General features: G+C 41.1%; 1 protein-coding gene across 4 annotated transcripts in view; it reads left to right on the plus strand.

Moving 5' to 3' along the window:
• The window catches only part of FBLN1 (fibulin 1), an 81,749-nt gene that overhangs the window by 38,503 nt on the left and 28,177 nt on the right, over positions 1-15,069 (plus strand). For 3 of the 4 annotated variants that reach the window (XM_055808085.1, XM_013300732.3, XM_027789395.2), the window contains exons 9-14: positions 870-1,013; positions 1,817-1,945; positions 2,451-2,576; positions 3,151-3,270; positions 4,100-4,231; positions 4,965-5,088. In XM_055808085.1, coding sequence (XP_055664060.1) covers positions 870-1,013; positions 1,817-1,945; positions 2,451-2,576; positions 3,151-3,270; positions 4,100-4,231; positions 4,965-5,088 — 775 coding nt within the window. Of the gene's footprint in view, positions 1-869; positions 1,014-1,816; positions 1,946-2,450; positions 2,577-3,150; positions 3,271-4,099; positions 4,232-4,964; positions 5,089-13,008; positions 13,454-15,069 lie in introns of those variants that run through there. The other variant, XM_055808086.1, reaches the window with a different exon arrangement.

The following is a 15,069-nucleotide window of genomic DNA, read 5'->3' on the forward strand; positions in this document are numbered from 1 at the left end:
ACTTAACACCCTACCATACCAACTGGAAAGCAGTACCTCTTCAACACTTAACAGTACCACTATGTAAAATGATGGTGAAATAGTTGGGAAAATTCGAGGCAGAGAAGTATTTGGGTGAAGCTGGACTTTGCTGATGTTCCTTACCTTCTTGGCTAGATACACCATACCAGATCACACTAATTACAGCTTAGTCTCGTTAAATTTTCTGAGCTTCCAGGCAAAGGTTGTCTTTGTCACAAAGTGGTATGATGTCCGGTTTGTAAAAAAACAGACATCCATTTGATGGATGGTAGAGGGCTGCATAGTCTTGTGAATACATAAATAAGCTATTCACATTCTTATGTATTTACATGGACAACTTACCATAAGACAAGGTAAGGTACTCGTGGTGAATACCCGTGAACAGTGGTTTATCTCTCTGCAAAAATGGAGTCAGCTACTACTTATGTGAGCGTGTACTACCAAATAGCTCATTCACTGTGAGCCGCAACCCACAGAGCCCAGCATAACTGGTTGAGCTGGTGAAAAGAATTGTTGATCATCTTCTTGTGTGTTTGGGGGAGACTTTCAAAGGCTTTTAAACAGATACAAGTTCTGTGCCCAATTTCCACTGCTTTTCAGTTGGATCTGAGCCTCTCAAACTGGACATCTGGACAATAGGCAGAAATTTCTCCTGATCTTCACCCTGGAAGCGTTATGTTGGTGAAGCTAAATGGCATGAATAGTTGTATTCTCCCATGGGCAGAACTTTTTAAACTCTGAAGGGTTACATCAGGATGTAAACCTCTGAAGGATTACATCAGGAAAGCATCTTGCCTTAAACATCTTCAGACAGCAGATAGTTACACTGACTTGTTGTGCTCTTGTAGATATCAATGAATGCCTCAGCACCAACACGCCATGCCCAGCTGGACAGATATGTATCAACACTGATGGTTCATATACCTGCCAGCGAATCTCACCCAGCTGTGGTCGAGGTTATCATCTCAATGAAGATGGAACAAGATGTGTAGGTAAGTAGCAGTTTGGAAGAAAAAAACAGTATGAAGAAAATAAATCACATCTATCATTTGTTTACTAGTTTCTTGCGCTTTGCCCAAGTTTTTCTCATTGTCACAGTGAATTCTTGATTCTGTTCTTTCCCTCATGGCAGTCCCAACAAGTGAAGAATGACAAGGATCCACTCTCTGACCTTCATATAACTAATGAAACCCTGTATTCTGAGGAGAAATGATAATCATCCTCCAAAACATGACATTGTGACTATATTGGTGTATTGGAACAATGCTGTATAGTCTCAAATCTCCTCAGTACAGAGGTATAACACAAGGCCCATGCCCTTAGAAGCCATTCTAGTAATGTTGAAAGGCATATATGCCTTTGGCTGGCTTTTAAATAAAGTGGCTTTTGCAAAGAGAGGTATGTTTTGCATGTGTCTTCAATTCTTGTAAATGGCTTATCAAAGCACTACTGACCGTGGCTCTCTGGCATCTTACATCAGCTGAAGATCTGATCCATGAATATTGAGTGTGCATAATAAAACAGTTTTGCACCTGATTTCCTCCAAAGGTTGTCTGATTTCCTGATTTCTTTTCGTTCCTAAGTCCATCAACATTAACAGGACACCTGAGCAATAACCTGCTTCGGTAAGAGTAGTTTGGATTTGTGACTGATCGTCTTGTGGGAGCTGAGAGCTAGATCAAAATCTTGCTGTTATAAAACACTTTATAACTACTAGGGGACACAAACATGTTGCTCTTTTCTCAACTTGCATGCTCAGAAGTGTACTTTTCGATCACTTCTCTCCTTCTTCTAGATGTGGATGAGTGCTCATCCTCTAATCAGCCTTGTGGAGAAGGACATGTTTGCATAAATGCTCCAGGCAATTACCGTTGTGAGTGCAAATCTGGCTATTCTTTTGATGTCATCAGTAGAACTTGTATCGGTAAGTTGCACCTATCGATTTAAAATACATGCAGCCATCGCATTTTTAAAAAAAGATCCTGCATAAAGAATGTTACTGCTTTCTGCCTAACCTCTTTCATCTGAATGTAAAATTGACTACTGTATTATTTGTATATATCTAATATCATATTAAAGAACTGCTGATACTTCAAAGGAAACTGTATTAGTATTGTCAACATTTTATCTGTTACCCTTTTAAAAGTTAAGATGTTGAGAGTGTGCAATTGTTTTCTGTGATATTTTTATATGCACCTACAGCAAAACATTCCTTTGGAAGATCAAAGCATCTTTCTTCTTTATAGATCTAATTCAATTATGCACTGGGTTGCTTCTAAATGAGTCTTTTGAGCAAGTCCTTCCCTCTCTAGTATGAAATTTCGATCTGGAAAATAAAAATCAAACTTTTAGGACCACATTCTTGTTCAGACTACTACTGCAGTAAAGCTAGCCAATACATAGACCTCTCTATATATTTATCATTGCAGATATCAATGAATGCAGACGCTATCCAGGCCGCCTTTGTGCTCACAAGTGTGAAAATACTCCTGGTTCCTATTACTGCACTTGTACTATGGGATTCAAACTTTCGACTGACGGCAGGTCATGTGAAGGTATGACTGTCATGTGCCTTGGCTATATAGAGAGATACAGCTCATTGCTGTTAAGCCATTTCTGTTTGATTTTAGCCTGTAAGACTGCACTGGAATGGCATGAGAAATCAGCCCAGTTGGTGTCTTTGATTACATGAATGCTGTTATGATTAATCAAAGCCAGTGCAGCCCACAGTTCAAATATGTTGCCCTTGGTCTGGATCATGCAGAGCTGTATGGGTCTGCATTTACTGCATTTTGAAGGGTCATTCAGCTAGACCAGATTCAAGACCTTCAATACCAGCCTTGCTGATACCCAGATATAAAAACGCAAGTGTGGTCCTAAAGATTCCCTCCAAGTCACACACCTTGAGGGACAGTGGGAAATGATAGCACAGCGCAGATTAACGTATAGTGCCAGACCTTGCTGAGAGCAATGCACCCAAAGCCCTGTATTTCCAGCTTACTCAGTGACATCCATACCATCCTCTTTCAATTAAAAAAATGGTCTTCCAAACTTCTGTATTAGTCCTGTAGTAGGAGTGATGAATAAAGCAAGAAATTTGGTATTCAGGTATATAATTTTGCATTTCAGATTTAAATGAATGTGAGAGCAGCCCCTGTAGTCAAGAGTGTGCTAACGTGTATGGTTCCTATCAGTGTTACTGCCGCCGTGGCTTTCAACTTAGTGACATAGATGGGATTTCATGTGAAGGTAAGTGTTGTTACACAGATGGATGAGTGAGCGTTTCTTATTCTCACCATAACATACGTGAACAATTCCATATACCTGTAATTGTTTCATTTTAACATTTGATTCTCTTTGGTATTTTCCTGTGGAACTATGAAACAATATTTAATGAAGGTGTCACACCCTTGTCCTCGTCTAGAAATATCTCTGCTTGTGCTGATTACACTGAATTGTAGCTTGGCATACTTTTGCAACTTGCCAGAAATGTGGTTTTTTTCTGAGGAACTAAGAATTTCTAGTTCACTTCAACAAGTGAAGATACAAATGCATTTACATGTTACATATGTAATATATAATATTACTTAGGCAGTATTTTATATATCCTCTTTTTTTGGCTGGTTCTGAACTAATGTGAGAGTAGGTTCTCCTCAAATACAAGGATGTGGGTGTGACCTCGTGGGCAAGATTCTGAGTTTGGACTTAGGTCTCTAGGACTTACTAGACAGAAAGACCTTGGGCAGAACACCTCATCTCAATTTCCTTTTTGTAAGAAGGAAGATAAAACGATTTCCCTCCCTCCTTTTTGTAAAGTACTACGGTACATGTCACTGTAAATTGCTTAGCCATCACTTTGTCTCTCGGGCCCTTATATTTCTTCTAATTGTCTTCACACTTCCCCTTATTCCTGACTGCCTATATTGACTAGAACCACACATATCTGATGATCCTTTTCCTTGCCCAGCAATTAGAATCATGAAATCGTGTTTGAAGCTTGCAGTGGGAACACTGTATGTATGCACCTGGATGAATGTCTTGGACACGTAGTAAGTTAGTGGTGGTTTTCTTCTTGCAGATATTGACGAATGTGCTTTACCTACTGGAGGGCATATCTGTTCCTTTCGATGTATCAATATTCCTGGGAGCTTTCAGTGTACTTGCCCCTCCACTGGTTACAGGTTGGCACCCAATGCACGAAATTGCCAAGGTGAGTTCAATAACTGCAGGGAGACCCAACTGGATTGTGGACTTCTAAAAAGTTCTAGAAAGTGTTTGTGTTTAAAAAAATGCCTTTCCGGCAACATTATAGGTAAAGCCGTGAAGAGCTTGAAATCTGAAGAAACCAGTATTTTATAATAAATATTCAGAAAATTTCTCTTACAAACTGTAGAATGTAGTAGCGAATACTTCTTTGTAAGTCTGAAGATGAAGATTCCCACTGTGAAATGGTATGATGAGTTAGTTTAGCTATTAAAAGGAAATACCATGCTGTAAATGTTACAGCAAATATTTAGATGTTGTCCACTTAGTGGCACTGCTGCTCTTCCTTTTCCTGTTCTTGCCTGTTGTTTGGGTTAGTTTTCTTCTTTTTTGTTCTCCTGCCCTTCCCTTCCAGTCCTGTAATAATGTTTAGTTGCACCCCATGTTCTGTAGTACCTCTATGATGCTTTAATCCAGGGGTCCTCAAACTACGGCCCGTGGGCTGGATACGGCCCCCCAGGGTCCTCAATCCACCCCCCGGTATTTACAGAACCCCCCCCGCCCCCCCTCCCCGCCGGGGGTTGGGGAGGAAACCAAGCAGCCACAGATGACTGCCTGCCACTTCATCTGCATGCTGGCCCCCTGGTTAAAAAGTTTGAGGACCCCTGCTTTAATCATTTGGCACCTGCAAGTAGAGGAAAGGCTTATGTTTAATACACCCACCTTTTTCCATTTGGCAGATATTGATGAATGTGTTGCAGAAAGCCATAACTGCTCTTTCAATGAGACCTGCTTTAACATCCAGGGGGGCTTTCGCTGTCTGTCTTTGGAATGCCCAGAAAACTACCGCAAGTCAGGAGATACGTAAGTAATTTCTTTTTCAAGGTTGAACAGTTTTTTGGTGAGTGATCTCCTTTATGTCATGCCACTGCTGACTGAATACATAATGGATTCTGGCAAATCTGTATGTTGTTGGTAGGCCTTCCCTATGGTTTGCACACACAGGTCTGTTCCCTTTCTCATGCTCCTCTTGCAGTCTGAGAAAAAGGTATTCACTTAAAAAAATGCCACATGCCAGTGGTTCGTGTTGTAATGATCTCTAGAGCTATAAGCAGACGTTCTCCCTGTCTGCCTTGCAGGCAGCCTGTTAGGAAGGCTACATTCAGCTTCAAAATTCTCACTTTTACTTCCTTTCACGCATCGTCTTTCATTACTATTACATTCCACTGAGAGAGTTCTTGTTAGCTCCCCTCTCTGACTTCTTCCCAGTGCTGTTACAAAGTATTGCAAGAATGTCTTATTTTTAGCACTGTTTCACCTCTGTTAAAAAAAGCTGGGAATATCCTAGAAATGGTGGCGTGTTAGCTGCTGCTGCTCATATTTCTGTCTCTTAACCTAGCTCAGAGAAAGTGTGTGCAGTCTGGTATTGAAAATATGAGACAGCTTTGGGAGGAGGGGCAGCTGGCAGCTCATTTAGAGCCATCAAGTCGTGCTAGCAAAGTGGTGAAGCTGTTGCAAGATTTCAGTTGCATAGCTAGAGTTTATGGGTGGTGTGGGTGACTGCTTTTCATCCCACCCTGTGGCTTTATGACCACCTGTACTCCAGTGATTCTTCCAAAGGCTGCTCCATGGTCTTCCCCATGTGCCCTATACCCAGGTAAGTGTATGCTCCACCAGCTAGGGAGGAAAGCTGATAAATGACATTTGTCATCAGCCTGCTATTGCTTTTCACAGTCAGTGCTCATATGCTTACTGTCTTTTAGATAAAATAGAGTACTCTGTGCCTCCTTGGTAGAATGAAGCTACTGCTGATCTTCATCAGAGGGACTTCCTGGAGATTAGTTTCTATTTAAACCATAATCTGTGAAATGCCATAAAAGTGGCACAGCAGATGTATTTGATCAGAATGCAGTAGAGGGAGTTCATGGTACAAACCCAGATCTTTATAAAATATGCTTGTATTCCGACAGTTGTCAATAGTAAATAAATTTTAAATTGTGTTCATCACATCAAGAAACAAGCAGTGCCTTGTGATGCAGATACTCTCTTTATTTGTAATATTGTGGGTTCATTCATATCCTAATTAAAAAAAAAGTCATTTGCAATGGGCAACTAAGCAGAAACAGCAGATTTCTATTTTTATGGACATCTCTGAGCTGCAAAGTTCAGTTTATGAAATACACATTTTACATACACATTCCATTTCATCCTCTTTCTTATCTATATTTTCATGCATGTTTTGAAGTTAATGGCTATTTGAGATGTAAGGCGTGTTTTTGGGAAGTAGTAGAATGTCTGAATCGAGTTTTTTGTGTCTGTGTTGTTGGGGCCCTGTAATGGCTTACTCTGCCTAACTCAGAGTCATAGGGAGAGATTCTTCTGATGTGCTAGGGCTATAATTATGCTATGAGTCAGACACAAATCCTGTACCTGCTCAGTGAAGTTCTAATTATTTTAATTCCTTGAGTTATTATCTTGTTGCATTTATTAGGTTTTTCCCTCTCAACAGCTACAGACACAGTTAATAAATTTATTGTCAAAAATGTGTTTGCATAAACCAAAGAGAATATGAGTTCATTATCTTTGTTGCAAAAAGTCCAAGTTAGTTCAGTGGGGAGACAGTTACTCTCGTTTGTACCCAGTATACAAGTATTACACCAGCATGCCAGAATCAGGGTGTATGTACTGGATTACCTTGTGCCCATTGGAGAGCAGTTTCATTAGACAGCTCTTTTAGCACCCATTTTACATCCAAACTAATTTACATATTATTGAATCATTTATTTTTGGCATATCTAACCCAACATAGCTGATAGCTAGCATATCTTCGTTAGATTTTGCATGATAATGACATTAAATCACTTTTTCACCCAACCTTGTGCCAGGACTCTACAATCAAAATAGTTGGCTTCTCATAACATCGTATCTATCACGATACCATTTTCCTCTCCTTTTTATTCAAAATGCATTCCACTTTCACCTACTTGGCACATCATAAGAAAGACAACACATTTTCCACTGCCATCAAGTTGGCACCTCATGGGATTTTTTAGCCTATTCTCCAGTATTTTCTTTGGAACAGCTATAATTTAATAGGCCTCAGTCCTGCAAATCTGAGTTTGTTCATTCTTATTATTCCTTAAAATCCATATGTTAGGCAGCAGCCCTCAGTGATCCAGAACCTTCCTTACCCATTACTTTTAAAGCAGAGATTTTTGCATGGTGGCTGTTGCAGTGGCGATTGTCATCAGGTGAAGCAATCGCAGGATCATTCCATGCTACAGACTGAAAGCTTGGGATGCTGTATACTCTGAGCTTCAGGATGAAACAGGTGGTGTAACCTTCCCCAAAGACCAGCAAAGTTCCTGGAACTTACCTTAATGATAAAAATTTTATTGAAGGTCTTACCTCTTTTGCTTAAATTCTGCTTTTTTTCCCCCCTTCATCAGCCTATAGGCTTGGTATTTTTCCAAGGATAGTTAAGATCTACTGCTATTCACAATAGGACTTAACTTGCTGTACTGCCTTGCCAAACGCTTCTTGTTTTCAAATTGCATAACAATTAAATTCTTTTTATGCGACACTGAAGTCTAACATTTGTAATATTTAAGCCAAGAAAAATAGTAGAAAAGATAAAGAAGCAGTTATGGCGGCATGTCAGAAAGGTGTGCTGCATTGAGCCAGATAGGCAAATATCGTTATATTCTAGACGTCTGCGTATTATTAAGGTTGCCTGTCACTTCTCATTATTAGGACCTCTTCTTAACTGCTTAGAATTTTGCCAAAATGTAACAAACACCTGAAAATCTATGTGCCAGGTGTCTGACTCAGGCTTAAGTTTTGGCAAATTTCATCCAAAGCAGTTCACTCATTTCCAAGAATAATGGTAATGAAGAACCCATTGTTTTCTGTGTTTAAGACATTTTGGTGATTTTTTTTTTTTTTCTTTATTTTTGCTGTCATGTTTTGGAGCAGAAATCTGAGATTTGTTAGATTACTTTTGCACTTCTTGTCATCCTTACCAAAACCCTCTGAAACTACAAACTATAAAATTGCATTTAGCCTTTTTTCATAAACCTTAGGAAATTAGGACCCTGATGGGTAATCTTAATTATCCCTGTTTGCCAAAACAGTCAGGACTACCTGGACTAGTTTCTGAGAGTTGTTTGTTTAAGTACTTCAGGTCCTTGAACAGTAAGGATTTCATAGCCTCAGTGGCAATCTGTCTTTGTGTTTTACTATCTTCCTCAGTGCAATTTTACTTCTTCATATTAGTGGAAAGGTCTTTCTTTTTTGGCGACAAACAATTCTCTTCTGATTTAGCAGACCTGAGCTTCTTACAGCTCTTCAAAGCGGTCTAAAATGCAGGTACCAACTCCACAGACTGTCTTGAGTCTGCTCCCACATATAGCCACATCTCCCCCATAATGCCAGCTCCCATCTGTCTTGGGCCAGGTGCCACCAGCCCTGACAACCCCAGAGCCTGTTTCTTCTGTGCTTTCAAAGACCACCCAGACTCCACAGATAAGAAAGCTGTTCCTAGCATGGGTGAGAGAAGAGCCGACTTGGTAAGAAGGAAGGGCGTACGTAGGGATAAGGAGGCTGGGTGTAGGGAGGGAAGGGTCTGAAGGTATGGCCAGGTGCAGAGAATGAATCTGTGAGATGCTTGAAGGGTGGAAGGTAAAATTGGGTAAAAAAATTTAGAGACAAGGGGGAAGCCAGCCAGCCACAGGAGTCAAGAGCTTATGGTTAAGGGCGATTGATGCCAGGTTTGGATGAAGACCGTCGGAGCAAGGAATAATTTGGGATGGCTGCATAAAGATACTGAAGATAGTGGTGTGTGCCTTGTGACTAGGGCTGTGAAGTAGAAACTGAGAGAACCACGTGTCAGCCAGGAGAGGATGGAGTAAGAGTAGGCTTGGCACTGACTGAGTAGACAGTCCTGATGCCAGACGTGTGAGTGAACAGGAAGGGCAGTAGGCAAGGAAAGAGGATGGGAAGGAGGAGCCAGGTTGGGAAAGACAGATGGAGACGAGGATAGGACATAAAGGCTCGGTGCTGAGGGCAAAATGAAGATTGGTCTGTGTCTTCTGTAGCTTGAAAACTCCTTGACACTTTCCAGCTCCAGACAGGAGGAATATGCAGGGGGTTTGTCCACCCTGTCTGCTGTACTGCTGTATACTGTATTCTGGCCTGAGCCTGAAGCAGGACTCCAGATTTTCTGCTGGTTAAGAAGTATCTGTGAAAACCAACCATCAGTTGGTTTCATTCCCTTGAAGTTCTGGTCTCTTTAAGACCAAAATAATCTTCCTTCCCTACACAGCTGCTGTATTACCATACATGTGGAGATCCACGATGTGGTGATACAGCCTGGCTGATGGCTCATCTGGACCTCAAGGTGTGGTGCAGCTGACTGAAGAGAAGTACACACCAACGATAGCCTGAGCGAGTGCCCATGGAGGGGTGTATGTTCTAAGAGGCCCAGAAGATTGCTACAGTCCTGGAAATCTACAGGGTTGAATTTCAGAGATGTGTGGTGTATAGTTTGGTAATAAGACCTGGTTATTTTTTCAGCGTGTTGAGATGGTTTCCCTGTATGAAGTAAATTACAAAGCCATAAATCCTGCTAATAAAACATTCTTTTCCCTTCAGTACATGAGGAGTTGTTGTGTACCACTCAACTCCTTTGAGCACAATGGAGTGAACACCAGGCTCAGAAATCAACAGGAGGAAAGGCAGAAAATATTTTCTCCTCATTTCTCCATTAGGAAAGGTTGTATTCATCATCTAAAAATGGAATCACTCTAGTTTTGATAGTTTTCCTTTATGAGTAACTGGTGTTTGGTACGTGAAATTCAAAGTAGAGTAATTTGAAACTAGTATTTCAGCTGCTTAAATAAACATAAGAGAACAGAGTAGTAAGTGAGCTAAAATAATCAGAAGCAAATTCAGGAACAAGTGTTCAGCAGCAGTGTATGTCTATCTTTCTAGCCCATGCGCCTAATCGCAGAGGTTTGCGAAGATGCATATACAACTGCCTCACTGCAAAGCGGAGCACGTTTTATCAGCCTCCAGGTTGGGTTTCTCTGGTAGCATCTCGCTGCCTGCTCAGCGCTCCCTTCTGCCGCCGGGTCCCTCGTGCTCTCTCCCACAGCGATGTGGCATGGTGGCCCGGCCGCGGGAGCTGTGTGGCTAGCTCGTCCGTCCTGAGGTGCCACGGAGCTGGAGCAGCAGCTGGGCTCTTGAGCTGCCTGCTCACTACCAGTAGGTTAGTGTATTTCCCCGCTGTATGATTTTCTTCTGCCCACTGAAGGGAAGCGTTTAAATAAGGTCTAGAGAGTACATTGGGATTTAAATGCTCATTGCTTATTGCCTTTGTGGTGCATGACCCCAGAATGAACTCTGGTTCTTGAAAGCAATAATATTTGCTATCTCTCCTTTGTGGTTATTTGATGGAACAATTAGTGCACATTAACAAAACCTATAGTGAAGTGTGCAGTGTGTAGTGTGCCCCACCAAAGAATAAGATAAAAGATGATGAATTTTGAATAATTCTAGCTCCTAGCTGCAGGCACATCTGTCTCCACAAATAACTTTCTGAATCAGCAGAATGTCCTTTTTCAAATCTTAGGAAGCTGGGAGCATTGGTATTTTGTTCCCCTAGAAATTTCTGGCTATTATTATAAAAGGTATTTGGCTTTTGTAAAAGAATAAATCGGGGCATTTTTATGAGCATGTAAGTGCTCATGAGCATGTACAAGCTTCCAAAGAGATTTACATGAAGCAGGCATTTCCAACTAAGAAATTAACTGTCTTGACTTGCTTCATGATTTCAGCAAAACCAAGTAGCCTCGTGATTTCAACAAAACCAAGTAATTCTCTTTAGTGGAGTTATTGATGACATTTCAGACAAGAATGCAGAACTCACTACACCTGAACATATTCCAAGAGTATCCACACCTAATTATCCGGCCATCCTGTGAAGACTTGTGCGTGCTCTTTACACACATGAATAAAATTCAGAATGCATTTAAGTCTTCAAAGAATTGCTTTGTACTTTCGTTTGCAAGTGGTATTAAAAGAAAACATAGAACACATTAATTGAAGAACTGAAGGTGCTTTTAACTACTCTTTTTGAAAATGTTTATTTTGCATATAATGAGAAGTTCCTGGAATTCAGGCCACTGTACATGGGCAACGAAGTGGGGCTTGCTTATGAGCCACAGTTCTGTTGATAGTCCTGATAGGAGCTCAGTTTTACACGTCAAAATAAAATAAATGAAATGGCCACTCACATTTCCTTGAGGTAGTAAGAAGCAAACCACGCTTTCATGTTGGAACATTTCTTAGTAAAGAAGTAAATAGTTCAGGTTCCAAAACCTCAGCCTGGGGACTGAATATTGCTTTCGGGTGGAGAGACTCTTGTATGTAATTTAATTGATTCGTAGTTGCGCGTGAGGCAGGTTTGGAGGTAAATGCACAACCTGATCATCCCCAAATTTTTCAAAGTCAGCATCCATCTGAGATTGTCATGTCTACCTCTACTTCCAAGCACTTGTCTTGGGAGGATGTTCAGATATACCAACTTGAATGTGGTGATTTGGGTATAGCTTTAATCTGGAATTCATATAAACTTTCCTTGTATGCAATGCTTTAAATGCTTCTCAAACCCACCAGGTATCACGACTTGGCAGATCTTCATTAATGTGCTGGTAAACTACAACATTCTTTAATAGCTGTGACTTTAATGCCCATACCTGTCTGTGTTGTATTTTGCTGGACAGACTTCACTGTTCTCAGTAACAGAAAGGGAGGAGATTACTCCCTCCATGGAGATCATGATTTGTAGTGCTGGCGTTCATTATTCACTTTCACCTTGTATGGGTGATCTCTTCCTAGTTCTCTGGATTTTTCACTGTAATACAGTGCCTGGTGATAAGGGTAGGAAACAGCAGAGGGCAACATTCTGACTCACCAGCATCATTCCTGTGACTTGAGGCTGGGTAAGAGTGGACTGAATGTGTAGGGCACATGCTGGAGACATCAGGCCGTTGAATCTTGTTTTCAGTGCTTGCTTAGATGGGTGTTAGACTGCCTTAGGCTGGTTCTCCTGGTAGCACAGAGAAATACTCTGCCACATCAGGAGGAAGGAGGTTTGTCTTCAAAGCAAATAAACCTTAACAGGCAGGCAGTGTTGGAAATAATTTTTGCATTGCTCTGTATGCTGCCGGAGGATGAACATACATAGCGCAGTATCTAGAGTGCCTCTTCTCTGCCAGAAAGACCAACTCCATGTACATTTGTGGTTTTCAGAATACTTTGCTCAGTCTTAAAATCCAGCCAGACATCCACACAGTCAACTCACTATCCACTTAGGATCTCTTTCTTTAGTCAGCATATGTCCTATCAACAAAGAATAAAACTGGGGGTGGGGGGTGGGGCTGTGGGGGGAAGCCTGTGTTCTCCCTAGGGAGAGCTTAGCTGATCTAAATGCAAATAAACTCTCACACACGCTGAGATGCCAGATTCAATGCACCTGTGCATGCAAGGAAAGGGCAATGCTTCTGAAAATAGCAATGCTTCTCCAAAAGCACCAGCTACAGACAAATTCATCCTTATTCAATAAATGTCCCTTTGCAATATGACTGAGGTGCCAGGCTGAAGAACGGATACAGTATGCAAGCCAACGTATCTTTTTCCACCCCCACTGCCCTTGCTCTCCTATCACGCTTGCTAAATGTACGCTAATCTTCCTCTTGTCTTGTGTTCTCACTTTTCTTGCAGTCGGTGTGAGCGCTTGCCTTGTAATGAAAATAAGGAATGCCAGAGCCTGCCTCTGAGAATAACCTACTATCACCTCTCTTTTCCTACCAACATTCAAGTACCCACCGACATTTTCCGCATGGGCCCTTCCAATGCTGTCCCTGGGGATAAAATTCTGCTGTCCATCATCAGCGGGAACCAGGAGGGTTTTTTCACCACAAAAAAAGTGAACAACCACAGTGGCATTGTGGTCATGCAGCGGCAAATCACAGAGCCCAGAGACCTTCTTCTGACAATTCAAATGCAACTTTCCCACCATGGAACTGTCAACACATTTATTGCCAAACTTTTTATCTTTGTTTCTGCACAGCTTTGATCCCTAACTTACAGGCATAATTGGCTACTTTTTCTCTACTAAGAGTAGCTTCCCCCCCCCCAATTTTAATAAAGTTTTAGTTCATCTGTTGCATGCTGCACTTGCATTTTATTTGCCATCATCATTACAGTTCTCAATTTTCCCTTGTAACTGACTGTCTCAGTTTGGGGAGATTCTTAGGTGTACTGTGCATCATTATAAAAAGCAGGAACTGGTGTTCAAGAGCTTATTACCTGAATATACCAAGGACTGGAAAACCATTCATTTACTTCACACAGTAGTGTTGTTGATCTCATTTGATGATATATAGCTGCATATGTTTAGCTCTAAATTTTCAAAATAAAATAGGTACATAATTTGAGCTGTCTCAACTGAGACACCTTTAGAGAGTTTCATCACTTATGGGGCAAATACTGTGCATTTTCTGAAAATCTATTGAACAGGGGTAACTTGGGCCCTTAGGACATCAGAGGTGCCCCAGCACACAAGTCACTTCAAAAGCATGGAGCCAGATTCTCAAGCTGTGCTAGTTATTGCTCTGTTGTAGCTACTGTGCTTGTGCTGATTTCCACCAGTTACAGATCCCAGTTCTAACTTTCAAGCATGGTGCAGAAGAGAATCTCCTCTAAAGAACATTTATTTTAGAGATTTTTCATCTTCCTTTCTGTGGAATTTCCACTGAATTAAAAAACTAATGATAGGAAAACAGCAATGCACTTCCTAACAGCCTTCAGCTACTAGCAGAGAGCCCCTTTCTATTTCACGGGCTATATCCCGAGATGTGTCTACAGGAACATTTGAAAATACATTTAATTGGTCTTGTAACATTTTTATCTCTGCAACTTCCATATCAAAGCTGATAAACTTGTAACTGTAAAGACTTTACCCATCACCACCTTCAAAAAAACTCCAGCCAAACCCTGGCAGCTGTAAAAGGTCAGCCAGAATTCCAATATCCAAATCTTTCTTACTTTACTTTTATGACTTTCTTCCTTTACTTCTATGCAATTAAAAACAGCATAGACAAAATAACTGGAATTTCTTTGGAATTCTTTTGTTTTGTGAGCTGGAAAAGAATTTATTTTACTCTCCAGTCCTTGTATTGATAAATATTAAAAGCTCAGTCACAAAGGTATGATGTAAAAATTACTGTTCTTTTACACCATCCTGGGCTCAGATACCTCTGCTGCCTGGTACATAGGCAGAATGGGCAGTCTGTAGATGAATGAGGAATAATCCATGTGAATGCATATATGAAAAAAAAAATGCTTCACTACGTAAATACAGACAGCACAGGCAAGGTACAAGTTTAGGAACTGGGAACCTTCTAAACCAAGATCACAAGCCTTAATCACCTGAACACAAGGAATGACTCTGTTAGCTGTGAGCTGCGGGCGCAGGCTCATCATCAGACAAGGACTAGATTGGGGCACGATCGCAGCACTTTGCCAGAGTATTACATGTTCCCTAAGGGAAAGTTTATCCCAGCTGGCTGACAGGAGTTCAAGTCTCACGAGGAATGCCAATGTTTAATAAGTCTGTTGACACATACTTATAAAGCTGCCAGAAATTGCCAGTGGGGATAGAGACCCAGCTTTAAATATTGAAGGCACAAGCCCATGCTACTTGAGCTAATGGGTTTTCTTACTGCCACAGAAGACGCTTGTATATAAATGCCCTCTGGCTACCCGTTCATTATAAGGCCA

The sequence above is a fragment of the Falco peregrinus genome, chromosome 6 (assembly GCF_023634155.1).
Source record: "Falco peregrinus isolate bFalPer1 chromosome 6, bFalPer1.pri, whole genome shotgun sequence".
NCBI classification, from domain to species: domain Eukaryota; kingdom Metazoa; phylum Chordata; class Aves; order Falconiformes; family Falconidae; genus Falco; species Falco peregrinus.